Raw genomic sequence first — 23,172 nt, 5'->3', positions numbered from 1 at the left:
GCTGGGCCTGTTTGCACAACCAAAACAGACCTGGAGCCCTCCACCTAAGACTTAGCAGTAAGCGCCTCCCTGGAGGCAAGTGTATTAAATAGTATGAGCGGAGAGGAGACCAAGCTCTCTCACTGTCAGCATCAGGCTGCCGGTGAATCCCTTGGACCAGAGCTGCTGGGGTCCCCTTCATGCCTGTCTCCTGGGGAGGGTGATATACCCTGCATGCCGACCCCATCAACTAATGGCCTGCAGGGAGTCCCTGGGGATTTTCCCTCCATCGTCGTAACTGTGGGTAAGACTGATGCGACAGTGGAGCGGGAAGGTATGATGGAGGTACCCGCTGCGCAGTATGGGTTACAGGGGCAGCCACCTTATACACCACATGAGGAGGACGGTGGGGGATCTGTCTGCAGTGAGGGGTTGGAGGAAGATTCATTTGTTAGCGAGACAATGGACATCCTCACCCCTCCTGAGAAATCCCCATTGATACCTGTGGAGGAGATCAGGGAGTTTATTCACTCCTCAGAGTGCAAAGCATCGGCCCAAACTAGCCTCGCTTCGCTGGCCTAGCATGCCGAGGCTGGTGAAGTCCCTGAGGGTCATCCTCAGACGGAAGGGGAATGGGAAGAGGAATGCTGTGTCGGGGAATGACAGACGGCAGCTGAAATCCTTCCTGGATGACCTGGAGCAGCCTCGCTCCTTCGGGAGATGGTGGGTCACAGGGTAGCGATGGTAGCAGTCGGGCCCAGAAAGCGAAGAATATTCTTGGTTTTCTTCGGGATAGTGCGGCTGAGGGCGCCACCGCTCTCAGTGGGAAGGGGACCAGTGCTGAGGCCTAGTGTGCTCCCGACATGAAACTTACCATAGCTAGTCTCAATGTAAACGGTAACAGGGGCTCTCTCTGCAGATATAACAACCTCTCAGTCCTCAGGGATGGGAGATACACGATGAGTTTCCTGCAGGAAACCCATACCACCCCGGGGGATGAGTCCGCTTGGCTCCTGGAGTGGAAGGACGGGGTCTACATGAGTCACCTTAGCAACTCTAGCGGGGTGGCGATCCTGTTGGCCCCAACTTTTCGGCCAGAAATCAAGATGTTGTGCCCGGCCGTCTGCTCCACCTGGCTGTGCGCCTGGATGGAGTACCGTTACATCTTATCAACGTGTAAGCTCCGAGCCGCGGGGCGATGCAGACACGCCTATCCTGTCAGCTGTCCACCTTGCTGAGTTCCATCGATCCTGGGGACTGCGTCATCCTCGGGGGAGACTTCAACTGTACCCTCGAGGTGGAGGACCGCTTGGGCCTCCAACACGACCCAGCATCGGCAAAAAAGTTAAAGGAGCTAGTCGGCTCCTTTGACTTGGTGGACAGCTGGCGGAATCTTCACCCCGACTCTAGCACCTTCTCCAGAAGATCTCGAGAGGGGGGGTTCCCAGATAGACCGCCTGTATATCTCTCGGGCTTATATCTCCCGCGTGTCGGTGTCCTCCATGTGGCTGGTGTCGTGCTCGGATCATCACCTTGTGTGGATGGAATTTACTCCTCTGCACCCTCAGGTGGGATCCGGGTATTAGCACTTTAACAACCGGCTGCTGGAGGGCAGCCGATTCCGGGATTCGTTCCGAGCGTTCTGGGCCACCTGGAGAGAGAGAGAGACGGTGAGAGTTCTGCTCCCTACGGCTGTGGTGGGATGTGGGCATCCGGTTCTTATGTCAGGAGTACACTAGGGGGTCGACAAAGAGGCGGGGCTCTGAGATTGAGTGGCTTGAGAGAGCGTTGCTTGACCTAGAGTCCTGTCTTGGTCCGACCGGTGGAGACCAACAGCTGTGGCAGGAATACCAGGAGAAGAAGGACGCACTAAGGAATCTACAGCTCCAGGTGCGTATGTGAGGTCGCGGATCCAAATGCTGCAAGATTTGGACCGCGGCTCACCCTTCTTCTACTCGTTGGAGAAGTGGCGGGGAGTTCAAAAGCATCTGGTGGAGCTACATTCGTGGATCCCGACGAAATTATCAAAGAAGTCTGCACTTTCTATCGGTCCTTATTCTCACCAGATCCGTCAAATGCGGGGGCGTGCAGTGAGGTCTGGGAAGATTTGCCAAAGGTCAGCCCAGAAGACACAGCGCATCTGGACGCTCCCCTGACTCAGGAGGAGCTGTCTACTGCCCTTCGGCAACTCCGGAGGGGTAAGTCCCCTGGCTTGGATGGTCTGAGTGTGGAGTTTTATCAGGCTTTTTGGGATGTCCTGGGGGTCGATTACAGCCTTGTTCTAGGGGAGAGCCTAGCCACCGGGGAAGTGCCCGTCTCATGGCGGAGAGCTGTTGTGGTCCTACTGCCCAAGAAGGGAGATCTCCGCCTGCTAAAGAACTGGCGCCCGGTCTCCCTCTTGTGCGCAGACTACAAGATCTTCGCCCGGACAATGGCCAACCGTCTTGGTTCAGTACTGAGACAGGTGATTCATTCTGACCAATCTTACACAGTCCCGGGCAGCTCCATCCAGGACAATGTCCACCTAGTACAGGACCTGATCCACCTGCAGCAGGAGACTGGGTCCCCGACAGCGTTTCTTTCTCTTGACCAGGAGAAGGCATTTGACCGGGTAGACCACAGTTTCCTGGTGGGCACTCTGCAAGCCTTTTGGCTCGGACCACACTTTGTGGCCCGAGTTCGGCTCCTCTACTCTGCCGCAGAGTGCCTTGTTAAGGTCAAGGGATCACTGGCAGTGCCCATTCCCTTCAGGAGAGGAGTACGTCAGGGATGCCCCATGTCCGGTCAATTATACGCGATCTGTGTTGAGCCATTCCTGAGCCTCCTACGGCGAAGGCTGACAGGTCTGGTTCTGCGTGAACCGGACATGGAGGTCGTCCTCTCGGCCTATGCCAATGATGTACTCCTCATAGTGACAGATCCCAATGACCTGCGGAGGATGCACGAGTGCCAAGAAGTTTTCTCGGCGGCATCCTCTGCTAGGATCAACTGGGCGAAATGTTCTGGACTCTTAGTGGGTCAGTGGCAGGTGGACTCCCTGCTGGCGGAGATAAGAACTTTTGAGTGGAGTACTAGGGGTCTCCTCTATCTGGGAGTCTACCTGAGTCCTTCTGGGGAGACCTGGCTGGCGAACTGGCAGGACTTGGAGACGAAAGTCATGGCCCGGCTGGGGCGCTGGTCAGGCCTTCTCAGGGTGTTTTCCTATTGAGGCAGGGTGGTGGTCATAAACCAGCTGGTGGCCTCCATGTTGTGGTATCGGATGGTCACCTTAGCCCCTCCTGCCCCGTTTGTTGCAAGAATGCAGAGGAAGTTGCTGGACTTCTTCTGGGGCAACAGGAAACACTGGGTCTCTGCAGCTGTCTTGAGTCTCCCAGTGGGAGAAGGCGGACAGTTGCTGGTGTGCGTCCGAATCTCTGCAGAGATTCCTGGACGCCAAGCACCCTCCCAGGTGGCACGTGTTGGCGACATTCTTCCTCCGGAGGGGCTGCTGTCTTCACGAAGATATGTGGCTACCACCGGCGGGTGTCAGCCGTACTGCTTTGCGGAGTCTGCCCGGCTTCTATCAGGACCTACTGAGCTTCTGGAACATGGTCGCCTCAGACCGGGAATCCCCTCCTCAGGCGGAGGGCGGGGTCCTGGCCGACCCTTGCCCTACCTCAGTGGGTGTCGATGCAGCTCAGGTGTGTGTGTTAACTCAGGCCCAGCTGCTTGTCGGGCCCAGGCCCTGCAATCTGCTCAGAGAGCCGTGTCCACACAACTTGAGCCGTCTCTCATTGATACCCACAGTCCTATTCAGGGATGCAAGTAGGAGGTATCTGTATGGGCTGCTGCTCCACACCCTCCACTTCCTTGCCCTTGTCCGCCGTCCCGACACACCATGGCGGGCGGTCTTTCCACCCGGAGGTGAGGAGGGTCCCCACTGGAAGTCCCTTTACGAGGGGGTTCTTCCCATGCAGCTGGGAGATCTCGGCTGGCGGGTGCTGCATAGAGCGGTGCCCTGCAATAAGTTCTTCAGTTTGTACACGGATCTCCCACCCGCATGCCACTTCTGCGGGCTGGAGGAGACCGTGTACCACATGTACATGGAGTGTGCAAGACTGCAGCCCCTGTTTGCGTATTTACGTGGGCTGCTTCTCGCCTTCTGGCTACATTTTAGCCCCACCCTGTTTATATATGGTCATCCAGTAAGGAAGGGGGCATGGAGGGATGAGGATGTCCTTGTCAACTTGCTCCTGGGGCTGGCGAAATCCGCCATCCGAGGGTCTTGGAAACGGGTGGCAGGAGGATCTCCCCGGGCAGACTGCCTGGCCTGTTTAGGGGGTATGTTCGTGCCCGGGTAAATATTGAAAAAGAACACGCAAAGTCCACGGCGACCTTATCCGCGGGGTGTAAATGCCATCGTGGATAGAGATGGCAACATTCTGGTGTAATGTCTATTGTCTATTTGTAGTGAAGTAATTGTGTTTGCCACTGTTTTGTATATATTGTATTGCACTGATAATTGTAATGAAGGATTTTGTAAAAAAAAAAGTCAGACATAGAGTGAATCTCCCTCTACACCGTCCCATCACACACTCCTGGGGTCAGACACAGTGAAGCTCCTTCCACACCGTCCCATCACACACACCCGGGGTCAAACACAGAGTGAAGCTCCCTCCACACCGTCCCATCACACACTCCCGGGGTCAGACACAGAGTGAAGCTCCCTCCACACCGTCCCATCACACACTCCCGGGGTCAGACACAGAGTGAAACTCCCTCCACACCGTCCCCATCACACACTCCCGGGGTCAGACACAGAGTGAAGCTCCCTCCACACCGTCCCATCACACACTCCCGGGGTCAGACACAGAGTGAATCTCCCTCCACACAGTCCCATCACACACTCCTGGGGTCAGACACAGAGTGAAGCTCCCTCCACACCATCCCATCACACACTCCCGGGGTCAGACACAGAGTGAAGCTCCCTCCACACCGTCCCATCACACACTCCCGGGGTCAGACACAGAGTGAATCTCCCTCCACACAGTCCCATCACACACTCCTGGGGTCAGACACAGAGTGAAGCTCCCTCCACACCGTCCCATCACACACTCCCGGGGTCAGACACAGAGTGAAGCTCCCTCCACACCGTCCCATCACACACTCCCGGGGTCAGACACAGAGTGAATCTCCCTCCACACAGTCCCATCACACACTCCCGGGGTCAGACACAGAGTGAAGCTCCCTCCACACCGTCCCATCACACACTCCCAGGGTCAGACACAGTGAAGCTCCTTCCACACCATCCCATCACACACACCCGGGGCCAGACACAGGGTGAAGCTCCCAGATTCTACCACCAGCCTAGCAGCCATCTAACTTGCTGCCCCTCATGTGTTTAGAATGTGGGAGGGAACTGGAGCTCCCAGCGGGGGAGAATCCACACAGTCACAGGGGAGAGTGTACAAACTCCTCACAAACAGTGGCAGAGGCTGGGATCGAAACCAGTTCTCTGGGGCAGTGTGGCAGTGGGTCTACCTGCTTTGCTCCTCAAACCAAGTCACTAACACTCATCTCTTCTGTGGGCCTCCTGCTGTGTACAAGTTGGCTGCTGAGGGATCTCATTGTAGCATACCAAACACTGAAAGGCCCAGAAAAAGAGATGTGGGAGAGTCTGGGACCAGAGAACACAGAGTGGACGTGGAGAGGATGTTTCCTATAGTGCGGGAGTCTAGGACCAGAGGACACAGATAGAGTGGATGTGGAGAGGATGTTTCCTATAGTGGGGGAGTCTAGGACCAGGGGACACAGATTGAGTGGATGTGGAGAGGATGTTTCCTGTAGTGGGGGAGTCTAGGACCAGAGGACACATAGAGTGGATGTGGAGAGGATGTTTCCTGTAGTGGGGGAGTCTAGGACCAGAGGACACAGATAGAGTGGATGTGGAGAGGGTGCTTCCTATAGTGGGGGAGTCTAGGACCAGAGGACACAGATAGAGTGGATGTGGAGAGGATGTTTCCTATAGTGGGGGAGTCTAGGACCACAGGACACAGATAGAGTGGATGTGGAGAGGATGTTTCCTGTAGTGGGGGAGTCTAGGACCAGAGGACACAGATAGAGTGGATGTGGAGAGGATGTTTCCTGTAGTGGGGGAGTCTAGGACCAGAGGACACAGATAGAGTGGATGTGGAGAGGGTGCTTCCTATAGTGGGGGAGTCTAGGACCAGAGGACACAGCATCAGAATAGAAGGCTATCCCTTTAGAACGGAGGCGAGGAGTAATTTCTTGAGCCAGAGGGTGGCAAATCTGTGGAATACCTTACAGTCAACTGTGCAGGCTGAGTCATTGGGTATATTTAAGGCAGAAGGTGGTAGATTCTTGATTATTTATTTGTTTGTTGAGATATTGTGCGGGCTAAGCCCTTCCGGCCCTTGGAACCACACCATCTCGCAATTCCCCAATTTAACCATAGCCTAATGACGGGGCAGTTTACAATGAATAACCTATTCACCTACCAAGGGTACACCTTCGTCACGGGGTGAGCGGCAGGAGTTAAACCCGGGTCACCCGCACTGTAAGGTATTGTGCTGACCCCCGCTCTCCCCGACGGTTACGGGGAGAAGGCAGGAGAGTTGGCGGTTGAGCGGGGATGATAAATCGGCCATGATGGTCTGGCAGAGGAGGTGCTAGTCACGAAGATGGCAGGGGAATGGAGCTGTCGGACCCTGATGCCTTTGTAACCCAGGGTCTTCTTCGGAGGTTAAGAATGAGGCAGAAAACTTGTTGCTTACGATCGAGCGCTTGGTTGCGGGAATAAAGAAAGTGAGGGAAGAGACGAGGAGAGCCTGAGGGGAAAAAGAGAACTAACAAAAGATGGTAAGGTTCAAACAAAAAACACTTAACCAATGAAATGGCCGGATTTAAGTAACATGACTCCAGCCACAAAAACCAAGAAGCTTCATGAGAAATAGAGGTAACTATGACCATGTATATAATTGGTCAGCGAGTTTTCCAACGGTTACAGTTGCCTGTTTCTCAAGAAGCTGTGGCAGGAGTCACGTTACTTATATCTGGCCATTTCATTGGTTAAATGTCTTTGTTGGACATGTATCGCTCACGCACGCACGCCAGGGGCTGAGGGGAGACCTGATCGAGGTTTGTAAGATTATGAGAGGCTTGGGTAGAGTAGACAGGGAGCGTCTGTTTCCCAGGGTTGAAATACCTAACACCAGAGGGCTTGCCTTGAAGGTGAGAGGGGACGGGTTTAAGGGTAAGTGTTTTTTTTAAACTCAGCGGTGGATGCCTGGTGTGGTGGTGGAGGCTTTTAAAAGACGTTTGGACGGGCACGTGGATGTGAGGAAGATGGAGGGATGTGGTGTGGGCAGGAGGGATTAGTGTTTGGGAGTTTTTGATTTTAGCTGGTACAGCACAGCATAATGGGCCAAATGGCCTGTTGCTGTACTGTCTTGTGTTCATAAGAAAGTAAGACTGCAAGAGAAACAGCTATTCCTCAGCCCAATACAAGAGAGCTGAGAGAGAAAATAAATCGGCCGTGATCAGATGGCAGCGCAGACTCGATGGGGTGAATGGTCTGATTCTGCTCCAGAACCTTGTGGTTTTGCAGTGGTAACTAGACCCCATCAGTACCTGTTCTGTTTTACAGTATGTGCAGTTTTAAGGTACCGAAGGAGACCCCAGTCCCTGTTCAAGTGTATTGCCATCTGACTGTACATGCATAGAACTAAACGAAACAACATTCCTCTGGACCACGGTGCACCCGCAAAGTATGTATCACACACAGAACATAAACTAAAATATCACCATTATTAAGTTAATAAAATGCAGCACAGGTGAACACATCCTTGTCCTGGTGACGGGACCTCGGTGGTGGCAGGGTATTCATTAGTCTCTCGGCCTGGGAGAAGAGCTGTTACCCAACCTGGCAGTCCCAGTCCTGATGCTCCTGTCCCTCCTTCCTGACAGTAGTGGGTCAGGGAGATCGTGGGATGGGTGGTCGGGATCCTCGACACTGCTACCAGTAAATGTCACAAGTGGTAGGGAGGGTGCCCCCGGTGATCCTCTGGGCAGTTTTTACTGTCTCCTACAGGGTCTCGCAGTCCAGGCCGGGTGCTCTCGATGGTGCTCCTGTAGAAAACTGTTAGAATTCGGGGGTGGGGGGGGGGTGCGGCGAATGGAAGTCTGAGCTCTCTCGCTGTTCGCAGATCCCGCCCGCGCCCCCGAGGCCCAACTTCGACGCGTCGAGGGAGAAGCTGCAGAAGCTTGGCGAGGGTGACGGCTCCATGACCCGTGAGGAGTTTGCCAAGATGAAGCAGGAGCTGGAGTCGTAAGCCGGGCTGCGGGGAGGTGGTGGGGTTATTAGCTGATTGGGGTGGATTGATCATAACTGTGATGGGTGGGAAATCACCTACAGATGACCATTCCCAGGGAGAAAATTGCTAATGCAAAGGGGCTTAATTTTTGAGGTGATCTGGCATTTTCTACCCTTCCTTCTCGGCCTGAAATGTCGACTGTTTGTTCCTCTCCATAGGTGCTGCTGAGTTCCTCCAACGTATTGTGTCTTTGTGTGTGTGTGTGTGTGTGTGTGTGTGTGTGTCTTTTGTGTCTTTGAATTTCCAGCATCTGCAGGCCGTATTTATTGTTTGTTCTGTATCTCCTTCCCGAATGATAGTACTGCGAAGAGAGCACGTCCTCGAGGGTTTCTGATGGTGAATGGAGCTTTCTAGTGCCAGCGTTCCTTGTAGATTTGATCAGAGGCGGGGGGAGCTTTGCCTGTGACGGACCGGGCCTGTACTCTTCGGTTCCAGGGCACTCTACTGCTGCTACAAAACAACAAATTTCACCCGCTACAGGACAGATATGGAAGCTTTAAAGGATGTCGAGGAGGTTTATCAGGATGCTGCCTGGATTGGAGAGGTTGAGTTAGCTAGGGCCTTTCTCTTTTGGAACGAAGGAAAATTGAGAGCTGATTTTATCGAGGTGTACAAGATAAAAGGCATAGACACTGGACAGCTAGAGACCTTTTCCCAAGGTGGAAATGGCTAATATGAAAGGCTATAATTTTAAGGTGATAGAAGTAAAATATGGAGGGGGGTGGTGAGAAGATGTCAGGGGTAGATTTTGTTTTGTGTTTTTTTTTTAACAGAGGGTGGTGAATGCATGAACTGCCCTGCTAGGGTTGGTGGTAAAGGTAGATGCATTAGGAGGATTTAAGAGTCACGTGGATGATAGAAAAATGGAGGGTTATGTGGGAGGAAAGAGTTAGATTGATCTTGGAGAAGGTTAAAACGTCGGCACAATATTATGGGCCAAAGGGTCTGTACTGTCCTGTAATATTTTATGATGGAAAGCTGAAGTGATAACCAGGAGGGATGGAAACACTCAGAAGGTCGGGCAGCATCCGTGGGGAGAGAAACGGTTTGATTTCGGGTCTGAAACACTTTGTCAGAGCTGTGAAAGAGAGGTGGGTAGAGCAGGGCAAATATCTTTGATGGGGAGAGACCAAATGTGGAAATTAAGGAGCAATTAACATTATTTCCCGGTGGCCGAACATTTTAATTCCAATTCTCATTCTGATATGTTGGTCCACGGCCACCTCTTGTGCCAAGATGTGGCCACCCTCGGTGCAAGACCAACACCTTAAAATGTGTCTGGGTAGCCTCCAACCTGATGGCATGAATATCAATCTCAACTCACAAGTCTTAAAAATAAATAGATAGATAAATTGCTCCCCATCCCCTTTTCTTCTATTCCCCATTCTGGCCTCTTTCCTCTTCTCACCTGCCAATCACCTCTCCCCCTCCTCCTCGCCTTTCTCCTATGGTCCACTCTCCTCTCCGATTCCTTTCTCTCCAGCCCTTGACCGTTCCTACACACCAGACTTCACCCCTCACCTTCCCATTTCCTTTTCAGCCCTGAAGGAGAGTCTCAGCCTGACAAGTTGACTATCTGTTCACTTCCATAGATGCAGCCTGGCCTACTGAGTTCCTCCAGCATCTTGTGTGCGTTGCTGTGGATTTCCAGCATCTGCATACTGCCTCGTGTTTACCATTGATTAAAGCTGTTTTTTCTGTGTATAACTTATTGTAATCTTGTGGGGCTTGGCCAGATCACAAAAACTTTACCAAAAAATAGAAGAAGCTTAATAACAATGGGCAGAAATGGGAAGGAGCAATTTTTACAGTGTCAGCGAATTTGATACTGTGTCCTGTGGGAAAGTGTCATATCCAGGCAGAAGTAGATGTGTTATTCCTCAAGTATTGAATACAGGAATTGGGATGTTGTAGAAGTTTTATAAGACTTAATTTGGAGTATTCGAGTCCTGATGAAGGGTCTCGGCCCGAAATGTCAACTGTTTGCTCTTTTCCATAGATGCTCTCTGGCCTGCTGAGTTCCTCCGGCATCTTGTGTGTGTTGCTCGGAGTATTGTACCTGCCTGCAAATAAGCAAATAAGTTTGAAAGAGTGCAGGGAAAATTTACAAGGACGTTGCCAGGACTTGAGGACCTGAGTTATAGGGAAAGGATGAATAGGTCAGGACTCTGTTCATTGAAGCACAGGAGAATGAGGGAAGATTTGATATACAGCACTGGCCGGCTGGTGGCACAGTGAATCAGCACCGGACTCTGGAGCGAAGGTTCCCGAGTTCGAATCCAGTCGGGCCACTCCCGGATGCGCTTTCCATCCGTACTGGGTTGAGTGTCGAGCTCACAACTTGGCCTCGTTTTTTTAAAAAAAAAAGCGCTGTCGCTGTGAGAAGGACGTGGGGGACCACTCACAGAATCTTTCCTCCAAGACAACCACTTGGAGGAGGAAAAAGTGGTCGCCGAGGCTCTGGCAGAGTGTGGCACACACAAAAAAGAAATACAGCATTGAGGGTGTAGATCAGGCAAATACAAGCGAGCTTTTTCTACTGGGGTTAGGTGAGACTAGAACTAGAGGTCATAGTCTCTTATAGTCTTTTAACATCTCTGGGCTATTTTTACTGTGCCCATGGTCTGTTTTTTTTTATCAATTATGCTATTGTTTGCACTGTTGTAACTATATGTTGTAACTATGTGGTTTTGTGCAGGTCTTGTAGCTTTAGCTTTTGCTCTTGTTTTGTCTGGTGGCTTTGGAGCTCCTTTCCAGGCAACGCGCTAAGACGGTAGCGAGATATTAGTACGCAGCAGCCTCTCCGGACTCTGGATTTGGGGATTGCCAAACGTTATGTGGATTTTCTGGTGTAGTCTGTTTTGTCGTGTGCTTTTGTGATATTCTAGAGGAACGTTGTCTTTTTTTTTTAGCTGCATTGCTTTTGTGGTTTCTAAATGACAATAAACTGAATCTGAAAAGGTTAATGGTGAAGTGTTTAAGGGGAGACTGAGGAGAACTTTCTCACTTAGGATGGTGTCAGTGTGGAATGAGTGCCAGTGAAAGTGGTCGCTGCAGGTTCAATTTCAACACTTTTATGAGAAGTCTGGATAGGTACGTGGATGGGAGGGGTACGGAGGGCTGTGGTCCAGCTGGGAATAGGCAGGATAACATGGACTAGTTCGGCATGGACTAGATGGGTCATCTGCGTTTGAGTGAGACTAGAGCCCATAGTTAAATGGTGAAAGGTGAAATATTTAAGGGGAACTTGCGGAGGGACTTCCTCACTCGGAGGCTGTTGAGTTTGGAATGAGCCTCCATCCGTTAGCGTGGTTGTGTGGCTCTCCTGTTCGTTTCCCAACCCCTCTGCAGATGGGGAATGAGGAAGTGGGTGGAGAATTTCAACACACACAAGATGCTGGTGGAACGCAGCAGGCCAGGCAGCATCTATAGGGAGAAGCATGTCGACATTTCAGGCCGAGACCCTTAGTCAGGACAACAGTGTGTGTGTGTGTGTCTCTCCCTCTCTCTCTCTCTTGAATTTCCAGCATCTGCAGATTTCCTCATGTTTGGAGAATTTCGACAACTGTTCTGTGTCTGTCTTCACCAGCAGAATGCACAGACTGGGAGTAAATGAATCTCGGCTGTCTGAGTTGCGGGGGTCCTGCGCTTTGGGGTGGGGGGAGCTTGGGGGTCTACAACCAGCGTTCCTCTGAGGCCAAGGTGCAAAACATACACAGCGCGTTCAAAATGGCTAACCAAAAAAAAAGTCACGCAAAAAAAAACACACGTAGTCCAGGGGTTCCCATCCTTGTGTCCACTGATCCCTCAGTTAATGGTGCAAAATCCATGGCATAAAAAAGGCTGGGAGCCCCTGTTCTATTCACATACCCAATGTGGTTACAGGAGTAGGTGAGAGACTGGGAATCCTGTGGGGAGCAACTCCCCTCACTCCCCAAAGCCCATCCTTCATCTACAGGTCAGGAACACGATGGGATGCTCCCTTCTTTGCCTGGGCGAGTGCAGTTTCTGCAGCATGCAGGCAGGCTGACGCCACCCTGGACGCAGCACTCCCCGTTCACTCACTCCCACCGCTGACCCACAGCAGCGGCAGCTACAGGGAGCACTACAGCGACTCACCGAGACAGCTTTTTCCACAACTCTAATCTTTTCCAGAGACGTGAAAGCTGAATTATGTCATCAAGTCTACTCTGCCATTCAGTCATGCGTGATTTATCCCTCTCTGCCCCATTCTCCTGTCTTCAGATCCTTTGACACCTTCACTAATCAAGGACCTAGCAAGCTCCACTTTTGACTTAGTCTTTATAGCCATCTGTGGCAGTGAATACTGCAGATTCACCACAGTCTGGCTGACGAAATTCCTCCTCATCTCTTTTCTACAGAGACATCCTTCTATCTAAGACTGTGTCCTCTAGGCCTAGATTCCCCCACGTTAAGAAACATCCTCTCCAATTCTGCTTTCAATATCCCCTTCCCTCTTCATTTAAAATCCAGCGAATACAGCGCCATCAAATGCTCCTCCTATATGTTAAACCTTTCAATCCTGGAATCATTCTCATGAGCCACCTCTGGACCCTCTCCAATGCCAGCACATCTTTTCTTGGATAAGGTGCACAAAACTGCTCACAATACTCCCAAGTGTGGACAGAACAAAGCCTCTAAACCCTCAGCACTGCATTCCCGTATTTTGTATTCCCGTCCTCTCGAAATGATTGCAAGCATTACATTTGCCTTCCTCACCAGCAACTCAATCCGCAACTCATCTATGGAGGGAAATGGACAATTGGCATCTTGGATCATCTGGTCTCGACCTTAAGCGTTTTCTATCCATCTCCCTCCACAGGTGCTTCAGGGAATCCCCCTGCGAGGACACTCAAGTCACTTTGCACCTCTGATTTTTGAATTGTCTTTCCATTTAGAAAATAGTCTATGCCTTTATTCCTTCTACCGTACACTTTCCTACACTGTATTCCACCTGCCATTTCTTTACCCATTCTCCTAAGTCCTTCGCAAACTCCTTCTTCGACATGAACTGGCCCTCCACGTATCTTCACATCATCCACAAAGTTAGCCACGAGGCCATTAATCTGGTCGACTGAACATCGGCTGTTTATTCCCCTCCATAGATGCTGCCTGACTTGCTGAGTTTCTCCAGCAGACTAAGAACTCTGACAGGGACCTTGAATGGTTAGGAAAGATTTAATAACCAGTTTTATGCTGACACAAAAGAGTGCTGATGCAGGGACCATTAACCACTCTGCCAATGCTGGGAATCTGGAGTAACACAGAAAATGCTGGAGGAACTCAGCCGGTCAAGTAGCATCTATGGAGGGAAATGGACAATTGGCATCTTGGATCATCTGGTCTCGACCTTAAGCGTTTTCTATTCATTTCCCTCCACAGGTGCTCTCCAACCTGCTCAGTTCCTCCAGCAGTTGTCTTTGCTCCGGAGGGAGCGGTCTGACTGTATAAGTGTGGCCAATGATCTGTCCTTCTCCCCACAGCGAGTACTTGGCCATCTTTAAGAAGACGGTGGCCATGCACGAGGTCTTCCTGCAGCGGCTGGCTGGCCACCCCGTGCTCCGAAAGGATCACAACTTCTACGTATTCCTGGAGTACGACCAGGATGTAAGTCTGGCTGCCATGGCAGCGCGGTAGGCTAGCGATTAGCGTAACGCATTAGTGAAGAAGAAGAAGAAAAGAGTCCTTAACTCAGAATGGAGTCATCTGGACACCGTCATGACGGCATTTTTTTTTTAGTCCGCTTTCTTATTTTTACCAGTCTGAGCTCAACCCAGCACGGATGGAAAGCGTGCAAGGGAGCCGGCTGTATTCGAACTCGGGAGCCTTTGCTCCAAAGTCCGGCATTGATGCCACTATGCCACCATCCAGCTACAGCATCAATGGCTGCCGCCATCTGTAAGGCGTTTGTCCGATTTCCTGAGTGTTTTTCCAAGTTCAATGTATTGTCATTCCAAACAACATATTTCACTGTATGCAGGTTTAAATGTACCTCCTCCTCGATGGTGGTAATGTGAAGAGGCGTGCCCTGGGTGATGGGGGTCCTTAATGAAGCACACTATCTTTTTGAGGCATCCGTCACCCTTTGAAAGTGTCTAGCTGGGGAGGCTGGTACCCATGACAAACCTAGTTAGACCTTTCTGCAGCTTTCTCCGATGCTGTGCCGTACAAATCCCCGAGCTTCTGTGGCTCCTGCCCGATGCTAGCTGTTGGGGAGGAGACTGTGGGGGAAATAGCGGGGGATCTTTGAGGCAGCGCCTCCCGCAGATGCAGCCGACGGCGGGGAGGGGGGGGGGATGTTCCTGCAAGGTAGTGAGCTGCTTTCTTTCCACAGCTGAGTGTCCGCGGGAAGAACAAGAAGGAGATCCTGGGAGGGTTTCTGAAAAACATCGTGAAGAGCGCTGATGAGGCGCTAATCGCTGGCATCTCCGGCATCAAGGTGAGGCTCAAAACTCTTTAACCCTCCGCACGCCATGAAGCAAAATTCTCATCATCGGCCACGCACTTGACCTTGGTGCCGGATTGACGGGTGCTTTCAATTCACTTTAAATTTTACACCATATTAAAATCTTCCAGGAAGAGTGGAAACAGATCCTTGTGGGTATCAGCAGGGTGCGGTAAATACCCCCCAGTGAAGCAGATGTCTGAATGAATCAGAATATGGTTTAATATCTCTGGCATATGTCTTGAAGTTTGTTTGTTTTACAGAAGCAGTACACTGCATAGTACATAGTACAAAAAAAACTATAAATTATGAGTATTCATTAAAAAAAATTAATCAGTGCAAGAAGAGAGCAAATGAAAGAATAGCACATAGTGAGGTAGTGTTCATGGGTTCACTGTCCATTTAGAAATCTGACGGCGGAAGGGAAGAAGCTGTATGAGGCATCGCCTTTTGCAGGTGTCCTGGATGCTAGCAGGTCGGTGCCCGCGATGGCGCCGGCCGAGTTCACAACCTTCTGCCTCTTCTTCCGATCCTGTGAAGTGGCCCCCTCCGTGCCAAACGGCGATGCGATGCTCTCCGCAGTGCATCCGTGGGAATTTGCCAGAGTCTTTGGTGACGGCAAGAAGGCGCGGAGACCTTCAGAGAGCAAGGGGGAGGGCGGAGTGTAGAAGCTATGGGCTGAGAAAACGTAGGCAGAGGGTAGGCTGCGATGTTTACACAAGGAATGCGATAGCTTTAGGAGGGATTCATCCAACAGTGTGCTTAATATGGTACAGTCGGCCCTCCTTATCCGCGGATTTAACCAACCGCGGATCAGGAAAACCCGGAAGTTCTCCCTCCAGCACTCGTTGTTTGAGCATGTACAGACTTGTTTTCTCTTGTCATTTTTCCCTAATCAATACAGTATAACAACTATTTTCATAGCATTTACATTGTATTAGGTATTATAAGTAATCCAGAGATGATTTAAAAGTACAGGCAGTCCCCGGGTTATGAACAAGTTCTGTTCCTGAATTCGTCTAAGTCGGATTTGAAGTCGGAACAGGTACATCCGGTATTATGTAGCCTCATTTAGTAAAACGCTTGTCTTGGTATATAGTACATATTTTACCTTTCTATGCACATAAAACACTTAAGAAACATGCATATTTCAATAATTAAACCACTGCGTTGCTTAGTAATAATTGTAGCTTTCATCGGGGCAGGGCCTTTCACATGCTCCATTAAAATTGTTCTGATCGTTGACTGACTGTAGTCTAACGCTTTTCCAATGACCGATGGCGTTTCACCTCTTTCCGATCGCTTTATTACTTCCACCTTATTTTCAATCGCGATCGTGATTATTTTCAGGAACTGAAACACTACGGATTCAGAACTGTGCCAAGTCCTAATGTCCACCGCACTGAGACAGGTTAAATAGGTCCAGGGTTCCGCTGGGTCCTAAAGACCACCGCATTCAGACAGGTTAAATAAGGGACTTGAGTATCCTTGGGGGGGGGGGGGCGGGGAAGAGACCCAGAACCAATCCCTCGTGGATAAGGAGGGTCGACTGTATTTGTTCTTGGGTCCTGTGGGTGGATCACACATGATGTCATTGGGCACCAACTCTGACTGGGGACCCTCTGCCAAACATAACCGAGTCTCCTCAGACTCCCAGTGAAACGTAGCTGTCGTGCCTTCTTTTCCCATGCTTGAGGGAAAACCTGCTCAGTCTTTCCACTGCTGATCCCCCGTCGAGGACTGGCGTGTGCTCCTTTCCTTCCCCTTCCTGAGGCCCACGATCAGTTCGTTGGTTCCGCTGACGTACAGTGCAGGGTTGTTCCTGCAGTTGCTGTTACTCAGCATTGATCCATCTCATTCCTGTACACCACCTCCTCACCATGTGACATTCAGCCAGTTGTATCATCAGCAGATTCATAGACGGCGGTTGAGGTGTGCCCAGCCACACGGTCGTGGGAGCAGAGAGGCAAGGCAGGCATCCTTAAGGTGTGCCAGTGCTGATTTGTCAGCGAGGAGGAGATGTTATTTCCAATCTGGTCCCTCGATGGGAGGAAGTCGAGGATCCAGTTGCAGAGGGAGGTTCAGAGGTCGAGGGTTTGGAGCTTGTTGATGGGTACTGAAGGTATGATTGAGTTGTAATCAATTTTAAAAAAAAAACAGTCAGGCGTAGGTATTGCTGTGGTCCCAGTGATCCAAGGCCAAGTTGAGAGCCAGTGAGATTGCATCCGCTGTAGACCTATTATAGTGATGGTTCTGGCCTTCATGAACCTCTCAAAGCACTTTGTCACAGGAGATGTCAGTGCAACTGGGCAATGTCTAAATGTCGGGATTTAATGATAGTGGACACTGGAGTATTGTTGGATCTTTGATCCTTCCCACAGCTGATACAAGCTGCTGACCTGGGCATGGTGTTTAGAGCAAATCTAACCACTACACTGTTCAGTCACACTATCCCAGAGAGAGAGAGAGAGAGACAGACATAATCCTAGGGTCAGACACAGAGTGAATCTCCCTCCACACCATCCCATCACACCCTCCCGGGATCAGACACGGAGTGAAGCTCCCTCCACACCATCCCATCACACACTCCCGGGATCAGACACGGAGTGAAGCTCCCTCCACACCATCCCATCACACACTCCCGGGGTCAGACACGGTGAATCTCCCTCCACAGCGTCCCATCACACACTCCTGGGGTCAGACACAGAGTGATGTCGCCCCTAAAACTGTTACCGGGGTAAATCAGTGCATGGAAAGGAAGTGTCTTGAGATGTTTTACTTGCTTCTGTCTTGACTCTCTCCTACAGGAAGTGGACGAATTCTTTGAGCACGAGAGAACCTTTCTGATTGAGTATCACAATCGGGTCAAGGATGCTACCCTGAAAGCAGACCGCAAGACACGATCTCACAAAAGTGCGTACCCCACCACCGCGCCCCGCAGCCAAGCTGACTGTTAATTTCGTGGGTTTTTTTAGATTTAATTCCACTTTGCCCACTTCCTGGGACCAGCTTCTCCATAACTGGGCTTCCTGTTGTCCAAACCCACCACCACAGCCACCTCATTTGAACCTGATCCTGTTGTGTAACAAAATCAGATTTTAGCTGATCACAACCTTGCTGTGTGTGCTTACCTTGTTCCAGCCATCTTCAAGCATTATTAATTTTTTTTGGGGGGGGGGGAAGAAACTTGTATGAGTTTAAGCACTGGTTCCCATGATCAAGATTGTTTGATGCCATTTCCAGTACACAAGTACACAGGAGAACAAAATAATTGTTACTCCGGATCCGAGGGGTGGGTTAGTGGGTGGAAGTGTTCATCAGCCTTGCTGCTTGGGGAAGGTAACTGTTTCTGAGTGGCTGTCCTGGCCTGGATGCCACGTAGCCTCCTCCGTGACGGGAGTGGGACAAATACTTCATGATGTTACTGGCCCTTTTCCGGCATCCTTCCGATTTGCAGTCCTTGGTGATGCGTCTGCAGCATTGTCTAATCTTATCTGATTTTAAAACTTAAGACGTTCCCTAACGGTGGTCCTCCTGCAAGCTCTCACCTGGCCAGTCCAGGGTTTAATCTCATCTTCAAACCTCTGGAGTTGTAAGCACTGTTCCCTAAGTCGTCTATTGTTGAGATGCAGCACGGAACATCTTGAGCCACACCACCCAGTTTAATCCTAGCCTAATCACAGGACAATTTTCAATGACCAGCCAGTACGTCTTTGGACTGGGGGGAGGGGGCCCACGCGGTCACAGGGAGATTGTAAAAACTCCTTACAGGCAGCAGTGGGGATTGAACCTGGGTCACCTGTACTGTAAAGCGTTGTACCAATTTAATTTCAATTTATTTTAATTTAATTTTATTTATTCGTTTAATTTCGTACCCTTTCTCTTTACCCTCCGGCCTCGATGGGACCCACAGTGGTGGTTCCCTCCGTAAATCACTGCACCAGTTTAAGAGGCTCACCAGCACCTCCGTGAGGACGTTTGGGGAAAGGCAATACAGATCAGCTTTCTTCTGAATGTTATTTTTTTAATTGCCTTGGTTAACCACTACCACCCCTGTGGATTGCAGCTCTTTGACATGAATGCAAATAGTCCTCTAACCTTTAACTTTTCCTGTACTTGAAATTGTATTTGTGTGTTGGTTTTTTTTATATAGAGATGCAGCATGGTTCAGGCTGTTATATCCCAACAAGCCACACTGCCCAGCAACCCACCATTTTAACCCTTTGCCTCGTCACAGGACAATTAACCTGCTAACCGTTGCGTCTTTGGACTGTGGGAGGAAACCCACGTGGTCACGAGGAGAAAGTAGAAACTCCTCACAGAGGAGACTGGATTTGAACTCCAGGCTCTGTCCTGAGGTGTAGTGGTGTTGTGCTAGCCACTACGCTACCATGGCACCCTTTAGGGCATAGAACGTAGGACAGAACAGCAGAGAACAGGCCTTTTAACCTACTATTACTTACCGCCCGTTACTCCGCTGGCGCTTGGGGCAGCGATGAAGGTCCTCCATCTCTGTCGGTGTTCAGGGCTTCCTTCATCGTGTCCGTAGCTTCCCCTCGGTTTTCACCACCGTCAAGTCGAACAAGTCCCGGGTGGAGACTCAGGAATACCACTGCACCCAAATCTGCTGTTCATTGCTGTTCCCGTTACGGTTTTGTTTGGCCAGTCAGGGTTGTCGGCCCTGAGCTGAATCCTTGAACCTGGAGGACCAGTGGACTGCCCTTAGTCTGACCTCTACCCTTTGACCTGTTTGGCCTGGGTGACTCTGCCAAGAGCCAAACTATCAAGTCCAGACTGCAGCCAATATAACTCTCTGGGTCACTGACACACAAGCTCCTTTTTTTTTGTTGCAGGGGGTAGCATAGCCATTAGCTTATCACTTCACAGCGGCAGACAACAATCAATGATCGGGTTTCAGTTCCTGCCCTTGCACTTGCCGCTCCCCGTGACCGCATGGGTTTCCTCCGGGTGCTCTGGTTTCCTCCCACATTTAGGTTTAGAGTTGTGAGCGTTCTGTGGTCCGTCAGTGTCGGGGAACTTGGTTTCGATAGCGCGAGGGGTTATATTTCGGGATGCCAATCCAACGTAGGGCTGATACAGTGAAAGGTCTAGGGGTCTTGTAGAACACAGGGACAGCGGGTTCAATACAGATACATGGATCCTTGCAAGTGGTGTCAGCATCTGTGGAACGCTCTGCCACAGACGGCAGTGGAGGCCAAGTCCAGGCATATATTTAAGTCGGAAGTTGATCATAAGAGCATAAGAAATAGGGGCAGGAGTCGGCCATCTGGCCCATCGAGGCTGCTCCATCATTCAATATGATCTGGTCATGGACTCATCTCCACCGACCTGCCTTTTCCCTGTAACCCTTAATTCCCCTACTGTGCAAAAATCTACCTCTGCAGTGGAGGCCAAGTCTGTGAGTATACTTAAGGCGGAAGTTGATTGTTTCCTGATCGGTCAGGGGTTAAGTGGGATCTGGGATCAGCCATGATGGAATGGCAGAGCAGACTCGATGGGCTGAATGGCCTAATTCAGCTCCTATGTCTTACGGTGTTAGCACTGGACGACTGGAGACACTTGCAGGCTCACCCCCCCCCCCCCACTAACCCCACTGATTTGATTGGGCACAACTGACGTATTTCACTGTTTTTCAACGCACATGTGGTTTCCTCCCACAGTCCAAAGACGTATTGATTTATTTTCCCCCTCAACCCCATTTTCCTGCCTTCTTCCCTTTTCAAAGACTCTTCATCTCATGCTTTCAATGTTTATCTAGTTATTTATCTATTATTTCTCTTTATATTTGCACAGTTTGTTGTCTTGTTGTCCACCCTGTTGGTGTGATCTTCCATTCAGTTATGGTTATTGGATTTATTGAGGAAAAACAAAATAAAGCTCAGGGCGGTATATTGTGACGCAGGTGTACTTTGATAATAAACTTACTTTAACCTTCCACACCCTTACTAAGCAAGAACCTGTCGATCTCTGATTCAAGTATACCCAATGACTTGTCCTCCACAGCCACCTGTGGCACTGAATTCCACAGGTTCACTATAGACTGGCTGAAGAAATTCCTCCTCATCTCCATTCTAAAGGGGCTTCCCTCTATTCCCTCTGGTCTTACACTCCCGCTGTAGGAAACCTCCTCTCCACTTCAGCCCTACCCTAGGCCTCTCAATATTTCAATGAGATTCCCCCCCCACCGCTCACTCTAAGCTCCAGCGATTGCGGGCCCAGAGCCGTTAAACCCTTTCATTTCCAGGATCCTTCTTCTCAACCACCTCTGGAACTTCTCCAATGTCAGCAGATCCTTCCTTAGATACTGCTCGCAATACTCCCAGGTGGGGTCTGACCAGTGCCTTGTAAAACCTCAGCATTACGTCCTTGTGATCTTACCTTTATATGAGTAAAGAGTGTGTGTGTGTGTGAGCCTTGATCTGGCTCTGGGCTCACTAGGCCTACATCCAAATGACCAGAAATGTCGCTTCTTGCCTCTGCAGACGTGGCTGAAGACTACATTCCGATCTCCTCCTCGCTGTCCAGTTTGGGAACCTTGGACGCAAGCCCCCTCAGCAAGTATGGGAGCGCGGTTTTCCGAATATCGTTTGATCCTGGTCGCATGCGGTGGCTGGAGTTGGGGGTAGTGGTAATGGTGGGGGGGGGGGGGGGAAGAGTCTTGCTGTTACCACAGTGAGAGGTTCTAGGGTCAATTCGTGCTCCAGTGACCCATAATCTAGTCCAGCACACAAAGGGCTGGAGGGACTAGGCAGGTCAGGCAGCGTCTACGGAGCCCAGAGCACAGCTTAGAATCAGGTTTTGTGTCACCGACATGCATCGTGAAATTTGTTGTTAGCAGCAGCAGCACGTTGTAATGCACAATAACTTTTTTTTTTAAAGCTATAAGTCAAGTGAAGTCACTTTTATTGTCATTTCAACCATAACTGCCGGTACGGTACACAGTAAAAACGAGACAACGTTTTTCAGGACCATGGTGTTACATGACACAGTACAAAAACTAGACTGAACTACGTTTTTTAAAAAAACAACACAGAGAAAGCTACACTAGACTACAGACCTACACAGGACTGCGTAAACAGTGCAGGCGTTACAATAAATAATAAACAGGACAATAGGACAAGGTTTCAGTCCAGGCTCTGGGTATTGAGGAGTCTGATAGCTTGGGGGAAGAAACTGTTACATAGTCTGGTCGTGAGAGCCCGAATGCCTCGGTGCATTTTCCCAGACGGCAGGAGGGAGAAGAGTTTGTATGAGGGGTGCGTGGGGTCCTTCATAATGCTGTTTGCTTTGCGGATGCAGCATGTAGTGTAAATGTCCGTGATGGCGGGAAGAGAGACCCCAATGATCTTCTCAGCTGACCTCACTATCCACTGTAGGGCCTTGCGATCTGAGTCAGTGCAATTTCCGAACCAGGCAGTGATGCAGCTACTCAGGATGCTCTCAATACAACCCCTGTAGAATGTGATGAGGATGGGGGGTGGGAGATGGACTTTCCTCAGCCTTTGCAGAAAGTAGAGACACTGCTGGGCTTTCTTTGCTATGGAGCTGGTGTTGAGGGACCAGGTGAGATTCTCTGCCAGGTGAACACAAGAAATTACAGTGAGAAGTGAGGCGTGTTTGCAGGAGGGGCAGGGCGGGCAGCTCAATGTTCCTGGGTTCCATTGTTTTAGACGCGATAGAGCAGAAGGGGTTAAAGGAAGAGGGGCGGTGTTCCTAGTCGGGGAAAATGTCACGGCAGTGCTCAGTCAGGACAGACTGGAGAATTTGTCTAGTGAGGACTTGTCGGTGGAATTAAGGAACAAGAAAGGTATGACCTCGTTATCACAGACCACCCAACAGTCCTAGGGATTTAAAGGAACAAATCTGTAGAGAGATTGCAAACTCTTGCAAAATACCTAAAATTGTTATAGGAGGTAGATTTTAACTTATTAACTGGGACTCCCAGACTATAAAAGGACCAGGTGGGATAGAGTCTGTCAAATGTGTTCAGGGAAATTTCCTTCATCGGGGCATAGAAGTCCCAGCGGGAGAACGTGCGATTCTGAATTTGCTGCTGGGGGAAAGTGACAGGGGTTTGTGTTGGGCAACACTTGGCTTCCAGTCACTGTCATGCCTTTGGTCTCAAAGGGAATAAGCAGGCCTAGTCCGTCAGCTGAGATTCGAACTCGGAGAAAGGCTGATTCTTGACGGCGTCGGGAAGGATCCGGCAAGTGCGGACAGGGACGGGGCTGTTTTCTGGCAAAGCTGCCCCTTGGTAAGCGGGAGGCCTTGGCACTTCGAAGGTGCAAAGCCCGTACGCACCTATCCAAATAAAACCTAAAGATAACAGGTGTA

General features: G+C 50.4%; 1 protein-coding gene across 1 annotated transcript in view; it reads left to right on the top strand.

The window, feature by feature from the left end:
* The window catches only part of LOC132384052 (sorting nexin-32-like), a 65,775-nt gene that overhangs the window by 24,311 nt on the left and 18,292 nt on the right, over positions 1-23,172 (top strand). The window contains exons 4-8 of the mRNA XM_059955344.1: positions 8,184-8,305; positions 13,856-13,979; positions 14,707-14,811; positions 17,625-17,730; positions 21,321-21,396. Of these exons, the coding sequence (XP_059811327.1) occupies positions 8,184-8,305; positions 13,856-13,979; positions 14,707-14,811; positions 17,625-17,730; positions 21,321-21,396 (533 nt within the window). The remainder of the gene's footprint in view (positions 1-8,183; positions 8,306-13,855; positions 13,980-14,706; positions 14,812-17,624; positions 17,731-21,320; positions 21,397-23,172) is intronic.

Source organism: Hypanus sabinus, chromosome 31, assembly GCF_030144855.1.
Source record: "Hypanus sabinus isolate sHypSab1 chromosome 31, sHypSab1.hap1, whole genome shotgun sequence".
Taxonomy (NCBI): Eukaryota; Metazoa; Chordata; class Chondrichthyes; order Myliobatiformes; family Dasyatidae; genus Hypanus; species Hypanus sabinus.
The sequence above is the reverse complement of the archived record's forward strand: the minus strand, read 5'-3'. Positions and strand labels throughout refer to the sequence as shown.